Source organism: Crocodylus siamensis, chromosome 7 (assembly GCF_052110815.1).
Source record: "Crocodylus siamensis isolate JL-2025a chromosome 7, ASM5211081v1, whole genome shotgun sequence".
NCBI lineage: Eukaryota > Metazoa > Chordata > Crocodylia > Crocodylidae > Crocodylus > Crocodylus siamensis.
This window is the reverse complement of record NC_143401.1, coordinates 57,414,811-57,423,894: the sequence shown is the minus strand read 5'-3', so window position 1 is coordinate 57,423,894 and position 9,084 is coordinate 57,414,811. Positions and strand designations below refer to the sequence as shown.

Sequence of the window (9,084 nt, the reverse complement as noted above, 5' to 3'; positions counted from 1 at the left end):
AAGCACAAGCTTAACTTTAGGTATGTGAAGAGCTCAAAGACTTAAGTGTTTAAGTAATCGGGAACTAAATTTGCAATTATGTAGAATGAATGGACCTCAATAAAAGATTCTTAGACAAATTATTAGAAAAGGTCTCTTTATTCAACTTAAATAACAATAAATCTTACTGTATAAAAAAAAGAGAATAACTCAGAAGAACACTGGTGCCTTGGAGAGAGTAACTGGACTCTTATTTACATCCTATCTTCCCCCATGTAGGACCATGTCAGGGACAGCAGAAATTCAAAACAATTATTGGACTGATCCCTTGTCCCTGCGTAGAGGAAAAAAGATGTTTGATTTTTAGGATAAAGAATGTCATGATATTTAAGCCTGCCCTGCAGGCATGGTTTGAAGTGCAATTGTAGGAGAAGGTCAGCAGAGTGGCCTGGGTTCAGGACTGGTGAGCATCATGCCCTCAGTGAGTTGCTTGTGTCCTTAGGTTCATCTGCCCTGCCCTGAACATGGAGGGAGACAGTAACATTGTGCAATGAGCTCCTAGAGGTGGCGCAGCTCTGTGCTCCATCCCAGCAGTGTCTGTGTGAGAAAGTGATGTGGGGGTGCTCCTTATCATGACCCAGCAGGGGGCTTGGTGCTGCTGTACAAGGAAGCATCACGAAGCTACCACTGTCGGATTGCTGCACGCATGATCAGAGGGCAGGAAAACAGGTCTTATGATGAGAAGCTGAGAGCTACAGGACTCTTCAGCCTGGAAAAGAGCAAGCTCAGGGGGGACCTGGTGGCTGCCTAAAAGTATATAAGGGGTGTGCATCAGGATCTGGGGGAACACCTATTCACCAAGGCGTCCCATGGGATGACAAGGTCAAAAGGTCACAAACTCCTCCAAGACCGTTTCAGGCTGGACATAAGGAAGAACTCTTTTACAGTCCAAGCCTTCAGGGCCTGAAACAGACTGCTGCCAGAGCTGGTCCAACACCTACTTTGGACTCCTCGAAGAGTCAATTGAACATTTATCTTGCTGGGATCCTGTGACCCCAGTTGACTTCCTCCCCTGGGGCAGGGGGCTGGACTCGATGATCTTCTAAGGTCCCTTCAAGGCCTAATGTCTATGAATCTATGAATAATGTCTACAAATCTATGTCCAGATAGGGGGACAAGACTTATGCTTTGGGACGAGTGCTTGCAATTCAGCCCCGCTGCACTGTGAAGGGCTGAGTCACAAGGCAGGGCCCTGGGTCTACAGCAGGTCACAGGGCCAGGCTCCCGCCTCCTCCACTTTCCCTGTATTCTGTGGGTAATACAGAACCAGGAACACGCTGGCCCACTCAGCCTCAGGTGACTATCTTCCTTCCCTACAGCTGCAAGTAGTGCTGGGGGTGGGGGGAGGTTCAGGCTGCCCCCAAGCCAGAGGCCGGGGACCACGTGTGTAGGTGCTGGACATGGTGCACTGTGTTAGTAACACGGGTGACCTAAATTGATGAAACGCGCTAATATACTCGTTAATGTGGTAAGGTCGGCAGTACTCGCGCCAATACGGTAGTTCTGTCAGCTGTCGTCTCCAGTGGGTGCCGGGCTTTCCGGAAGGGGCCGCGGCGCGCGCGGATGACACCATCACTGCGTGCCGGCCGCCCCGCCCATCCGGCCGCCGCCGCCGCCATGGAGTCCAACCGGGACGAGGCGGAGCGGTGTATCTCCATCGCCATGGGCGCCATCAAAGCCAACCAGCCCGAGAAGGCGCGCCGCTTCCTGGAGAAGGCGCAACGCCTCTTCCCCTCACAGCGGGTCCGCGGTGAGCGCGGGTGGCGGGGGGGGGGCCGCGGCCTGCGGCGCAGCGCCGACCTCTCACCTGTGCCGCGTCTGCGCATTGCGCCCCGTCGCGCAGGGGCTCCTGGGACGCCAAGTCCCTCCTCGGCCGGGCGGGGGGGGTTGGGGGCGCGGCGTGAGCCCCTCGGGCTGAAGTGGCGGGGGAGCGCGGGGCGGGCGCGCCCGGCTCGCCCCGCCTGCTCCGCCCCTCCCTGCGGGCCGGGCGGACTACGCTTCCCAGCAGTCACCGCGCGGACGGGGGTGGCATCCTTGTCCCAGAGGAACTTCCCGAGGCCCCCACCCTACCCTGTCCTTCCTGCTGGGGGAGGCAGGCCCAGTAAGGGCCTTGTGAAGCTGAGAGTGTCTGTCCCCCAGGGGATGCAGGTGCTCTTGGGTATCAGGTCCCCTCAGGCACAGGCCCCAGGAAGACTTGGGTTTGGTCAGCTGGAAGCCCTCCCACCCCCAAACTGCAGGGGGTGGGGATGGGGGACGATGGGACCGGCTGTAGGTGTTGCTTCTGGGTTTGCTTCCCCCTGGGGGGAAATCCCTCCTAGCTGCCCAGGGGCAAGGGACAGCTTCTCTGGGGCAGAGCAGTGTGTCAGGGCGATGATAGTACTGGCAACAAGAGAATGGGCCCTGAGAGCCTGGGCCAGGAAGGACTGTACTCAACATGGTCAGAAATGAGCAGGTGGAGTGAAATGATTGCAGCAGATCCTGGACGTATGGCCTTGTCCCGCGTGCAACTTGTGTGGCCAAGAGACCGTGATGAGTTATGGGCAAATGTACCTTCTAGCCCCCAGCAACAGGAGAAGGACTGCTCCGGAGCACTCAGCAGCTGGGGCAGTGTAACATCTCTCAGCTCGCTCATGTGATGCAAGTCAACTAAATTGCCACAACTTTAACCCTGTTTCATTCAGAGTTAAAGTTGCAAGAATTTTGGTTCACTTGTATCAGTAGGAGAACAGGCAGACCTAACAGCCCATAGGGGTATTATTTGTTTCATCAGGAGCAAAGTGTTAAATGGAAGATTTAGTAAATTGTGCCATGCTCTTTCCCCATCTTAAAGGCATAATTACATCCTGACCAGTGTTGAAATCCTAATCCTAGTATGCCACTTACTCACCAAATAACCTCTTCCTGTTCGCACAGTCTCTCTGGGTAGCCTGTTGCAGTGCTTTAGTACCCTCCTAGTGAGAGAGTTTTTATTAATATCTAACCCAAACTTCCCCTGCTACAGTTTGAGTCCATTATTCCTCGTTCTGTCATCTGTCACCACTGAGAACAGTCCAGCTCCATCTTGTTTGGAACCCCCTTCAGGTAGTTGAAGGCTACTATTAAATCCCCCTTCAGTCTTCTCTTCTCCAGACTAAATAAGCCCAGTTCCTCACCCTCTCCTCATACGTCATGTGTCCCAACCGCCTAACCATTTTGATTGCTTTCTGCTGGACTCACCCCAATTTGTTCACATCCTTTGGGGCCCAAAACTGGACGCAGTACTCCAGATGTGGCCTTGACAGTACAAAATAGAAGGGAAGAATCACTTCCATTGATCTGCTGGCAACACTCCTACTAATGCAGCCTAATATGTATTTTGCCTTCTTGGCAACAAGGGCACACTGTTGGCTCATATTCAGCTTACTGTCCACTGTAACCCCCAGGTCTTTTTCTAAAGAGCTGCTGCTTAGCCAGGCCATCCCCAGCCTGTAGTGGTATATGGGATTGTTCCATCCTAAGTGCAGGACTTTGCACTTGCCATTACTGAATCTCATGAGATTTCTTTTGGCCCAGTCCTCTGATTTGTCTAGGTCACTCTGAATCCTAGCTGTACCCTTCAGTATATCTACTACTCCTCGCAGCTTGATTGTGTCTGGAAACTTGCTAAAGGTGCACTTCATCCCATCTTCCTGATCATTGATTGATAAAGACATTGAACAAAACCAGCCCAAGGACTGACTCCTGGGGCACCCCAGTTAATACCAGCTGCCAACTAGACATCCAGCCACTGATTGCTACCCTCTGAGCCCATAAATCCAGCCAGTTTTCTATCCACCTTACAGTCCAACCTGTACTTCCTTTGTTGGCTTGTAAGAATGTTGTGGGAGACCGTATCAAAGGTCTTACTAAAGTCAAGGTATATCACGTCCACTAATGTCCCCACATCCACAGAGCCAGTCATTTCATTGTAGAAAGCAATCAGGTTGGTTAGGCATGACGTGCTCTTTGTGAATCCATGTTGACAGTTCCTAATCACCCTCTTCTCCAAGTGCTTAGAAATTAATTCCTTGACCTGCTTTTCCAAGGAATGGGGTGGGCTGACCAGTCTATAGTTCCCCAGGTCCTCCTCCTTCCCTTTTTTAAAGATGGGCATTATATTTGTCCTTTTGCAATCATCGAGGACCTCTCCCAGTCGCCACGAGTTTGCAAAGATAATGGATCTACAGTCATGGTGGCCAACTCACTCAGCACCCATCTAATAGCACTTAGCAGCACTCAGGTAGCAGAAGCACCTGGACCCCTGGGTTGTACTGAGGTTGCCAAACTTTACTGAAGTCCGTGTTGCTGAATCTTAACTAGTATTGTTATCTCAGCTGTTTAGATTAAAAGTAGTTTGAGGAGGTCTGTGTGTGCTGCAATTATGCCTCTGATTGCAGGGTAGATTTATCCAGTGAGGCATTGAGACCCAGTAGAAGGCAAAGGTTTTACAGTTTTCCCTTAGAGTTTTATTCCTTTTTTACCTTAGAATAGTCCCATTTGTTCTCTTTACTCGTACCAAAACATGAAGGAGGCTCCTTAATTGATTTGGAATGCTTCTTCCTTTCGCCAAGTATGGAGTGCTATACCTTCAGTGGAATGAAATGGTACAGGACAGGGGTCGGCAACTTTTTGGGGCAGAATGCCAAAAACACTGACAACCTCAATTTGTAAGATGATGGCGTGCCAGGGGCAGACAGTGGGGGAGCCGTGAGGAGCCTGATCCTTGTTGTGACAGCACAACCCCAGCCCCTTCCCCACTGTCTGCCCTGAGGTGCGCGTGCTAACAAAATGCCTTTGTGTGCCACTCTGGCACCCATCCTGGGGGTTGCCTACCCCTGGTATAGGATATTGAAGATCCAGCGATAGATCATTAGGGGTAAAAATAAGAAGTTCTGCATTGTATTCTAGGCCTTCCTAGACTTGCTGTGGGTGTCACAGTGCTTTTTTGTCTACCTTGGTTTCCATGTCTGTAAAAAGATGATACACATTCTTACTGGGGAGATGTGAGACTTCAAAATCTGTAGATATGTTGAAAGAGCTATGGAAATGCAGACTATCATCATGCAACCAATAACTGCAGAACATTATAGTCAAACATTTTTTATAGAGACTGGAAAAAAATGACAGAATACATCAGCCTTCTATAGCAAACAGCAAGTTGCAAAAGGCAACGTTGGATGATGGAGGACTGAAGCATGCTGCTAAAAGGGGAAAAAATTAATACTATATTGATTGTTGCATGCGTTGCTAGTGGTACAGAGTGTCATATTCTAATGCCAATGTTATTAATCTCTTATAGATCAGTCATGCAGAGCAGTTATTTCACTGACAAGGTGTTTTGAGAATTACTGAGAGACTTGCATGGAAGGATGAATGTGAGAGAAAAATGCATTAATTGCAAAATATGGAACAATTTTAGTAACTTCCCAGATTCTTGTTGCTTTCATCCTCCTGAGATCTCTTTTAGCAGTGAGGTCATCTCACTGCGTTGGGTTACTGTGGTCATGAAAATAACGGATGCCTTTTGCTTTATGGTATCATGACAAAAATTAGGCAACGCTCAGCCAGGTAGGAGAAAACAGTCTCGACCCAGACTGCACTGCTGAGGTTTCAGAAACCCTTTATGATATGAGCAAATGGATGCTGTACGTAAGTGACTGTCTATCCCCCTACATCCTTCAGGGAAAGTTTATTTATGTCTCCTGAGGATGAAATAGAAGCTTTTTGGTTCAGAGACTATACCTACAAAAGCCCTTCCTTGCATAACCACTAGAGCCCCTTTATAGCTGTCTTCAGGACCCTGCGATGTATTCATTTTCTTGCTAAATTCTCTTATGTAGTTCTTATATCTTGGGTGCTCCTGTGACCATTTTATTTTTTATGACCCCCTTCCCCCCATTTGTTTTATCTTTTTTGAATTATAGAATGTAAAATACAGAAGTTAGGAATAGAAAGCTTTTAATATTTAGCAAAAAGTACAGGAAGGAGATATAAATTAGATTAAAACAGTCTATTGCTGGTATATTTTAAATTGCACGAATGCACAAAAGCAGCTTTATTTTTCCTTTTGGACAACCAAAATTAGAGAATGTTGGGTTAGTTGTTTTGGGAGTGGTTGACTACCTGTGCCCCTCTTACTTGGGTGTATGTGGCATTTTCCCCACTATGACAGATATGGTGAAGTAGCTTGTCCTGTTCCTGGTGTCATGTTTGCCTTATGGTTGCTGTTTTATGTTTTTTATAACCAATGAGAAAAAAAGTGTAACTTTTTTTGTGGAGAGACTCCTCCTAATTTCTGTTCCAGCCTGAAGGGATCTGTTTCAGAGATTCTTGGCTGTCTTAAGGGCTAGGTACAGACATTCAGAAAGTTCAAGGTAGGATTGACCTAAGTTGCATGGTTTTCTGTAGCGGTGTAGTGTAGCTTGGTAGTGAACAAAACACACATTGCCCTTTGTAGACAGCAAATCTTAGACTAGGCTCCACTATTTTTAAACCAGTCTGTGTGCTGAACTTCTGTTCTGTTATGCGTATAGATCAGTTTCTGATCACTTACACTAGTAAAAGTGTAAAGTCTGCACCTGCCCCAGGAGTTCCGTTAGAGCACTGATCAGGAAAACAGATACTGAAGGGCAAGTAAATATCAGCTTACTTCTCGTGTGTAGAGTAGAGAGGAATGGGAAGGTTGAAGTACTTGAGTACATGGGAAGAGGGGAGAAAGAAGGGGAAGGCTAACTAAAAAAGAAAAGAAAAAAGCAAAGCACATACTAGTTTTTAACATAGCCTCAGCTGACCTGCTGTTCTGATTCACCTTCCCATGTCTTGTCTGCTTCACACGTTTAGAGTGCAGGGCAGGATCCATTTCTTTGTGTTCTGTGAGATGCTTAGCAGTACACTCGTGGTCTGTTACCGTAGCTGGGAAGCTGTCTTGGAGGCTGTGATTCCATGTTGTCAATTGAGATTTCACATAGCTAAGCCAGTCCCTTTAAACCTTGTTCACGTCTCTGTTACTTAAATCAGTGCTGACAAAGATTAAAAAGATATCTCCATGGACCATGCAGCACCTAGCAGAATGGGGCTCTGAATATGACTGAAATCTGAAGGTGGTTTCACAATGTAAATAAAGTCTGCAATAAGAAGTCTTACAGAAATTCCACCCATGTGACTACTGGTGGGAGCCCTGGGATAGACGATAGTATTCTAGTCAGCAACAACAGTCAACTGCTAGTTGTTTTTTCTGAAGTTGCTTAACTTGAACAAATGTCTGAGGAAAAGTAATTTGAAAGATTTGTTCTTGTTGGGAGGGAAACAGTGGAAAATAATGCTGACAGAGCTGTAGGGTAATAATGGATGGCTCGTTTGGCATAGGTTTGCCATGTGTTGTGGCTGTGACTATACAAAAGGCCGGCTTGATTTTGGGGATGTGTAAGCAAAAAAATCCCGTTACAGATCAGAGAAGCTGCAATCCAGCATAGAGCTGTGATGCAGGTGAACCTATATTCAGTTTGGCAACCACATATTACCAAAAATATATTGACAAATAGGAGGGAAATAAACATAATGAAACAAATAAGAGGGAGAGGGGGAACTCTGTCTTTTGCAATAAGATTCAAAGAGCTGAGCTAAAAAATAACAAAGAGCACCATATGTCTACAGATAGCTAGGTAATGTGTGTACTAATGAGGGAAAGATTTATTCATGCATTGAATGAAAATCAAAAGCAGCACGATCAAATTGAGAAAAACTGTAGGCTGAATTTAAGGAGGAATTTCTCCTTAGTTAGGTGCATTAAACCGAGAATCAGCTTTCCCAAGGAAAATAATGGTAGGCTTTTTTTTGCTTGGGACTCCATTTTAACCTACTGTAATAAATCATCCAGCTCTCCTCTTGTTTCTTTTAACTGAGTTTTTCATTCCTTAACTTTTGTGATAAAATGTCAGAAAGAATGAGGGCACCTTATCTGGTGTCACCTGAAATATCAAAAGGGACAGCCTATTATCTGTAATCAACACCTGTGAGGGATTTTGTAAGAACCAGTTCTGTTTAATAGTATCTTTTGAAAGGAAAAAACTTTAAGGCCCATAGATTAAAAACAATTCAGCACTTATTGGTCTTCACTGTTCCTTTACTTTTCATTGGCTGAAGGATTACTGAGCTGTGTTTCTTGCCCAAACATAAACTTTGTCAGGTAGATATGATATCTTGGTTCATCTGTTGGCTTGCGTATGTTGTTTGCACTTCCATAAAGAATGTGATATCCCCTCAGTGCAAGGTCTTAAATGTGCAATTACTGGAGTAGATGAAATGTCCGTCCTGAAGAGTTTGCAATCCTCTATCCAGACCCTATACTCAAGTTAGCGATGGCTCTTTCAGTACCATATTATTCCATTATAAACTGACCATGCATATAAGTCAACCCCATATTTTCAGGTTCAATTTTTGGAAAAACTGCTTTTTCCCTCAGTGTAAATGGTTACGTACAGCTCTTTATATTCTTCTTATAAAAACCCACATGAGAATCAAATAGCCAAGAAAAAGACACAGAGGGCACATCCAGAGGAGCATGGAAATGCCTCTTGCAGCATCTCAAACTATTTTTTTGGAAATCCAGGTATCAAAAAAAACCCACAACAAAACATGGCGGGGGGTGGGGAGGAGAGGAGCAGGACAGGACAGGAGCAGGCATGCCCTGAGATAACTCAGAAGGCGGTCCTCAAGAGACATGCTCTGGTTTCTGGCCAGAGGGTCTCTATGGTGCTTCTGTTGCCCCAGCACACAGGGCACACACCCATAGCATGCTGGGGCAAACAGAAGGGTGGGGTGAGGCTGTGGTGTGAGTGGGACCCAGGTGCTATCCCAGGTAAGTTAGGGACATGGGGATGGAAAGTGGCGGGTGGGATGTATGGGTGGTGGCAGAGAGTGTGGGGGGATATGCGGTCTGTGAGTCCAGCACAGCTGTGGCCTGGCTGCAGGCACAGCTTGCTGTGGTGCAACGCTGCCTGACGTGTGCTCTAGACATGCTGAGCGGAT

The 9,084-nt window shown here is 46.7% G+C and overlaps 1 protein-coding gene across 4 annotated transcripts in view; it reads left to right on the top strand.

Moving 5' to 3' along the window:
• Positions 1 to 200: 200 nt before the first annotated feature.
• The window catches only part of DNAJB12 (DnaJ heat shock protein family (Hsp40) member B12), a 32,276-nt gene continuing 23,392 nt past the window's right edge, over positions 201 to 9,084 (top strand). For 3 of the 4 annotated variants that reach the window (XR_016443467.1, XR_016443468.1, XM_090057210.1), the window contains exon 1: positions 201 to 1,789. Coding sequence is in view for 2 of the 4 variants with exons in the window: in XM_090057210.1 (XP_089913336.1) it covers positions 1,603 to 1,789 (187 nt within the window). In the remaining 2 variants the exon portion in view is untranslated. The remainder of the gene's footprint in view (positions 1,790 to 9,084) is intronic. The other variant, XM_090057209.1, reaches the window with a different exon arrangement.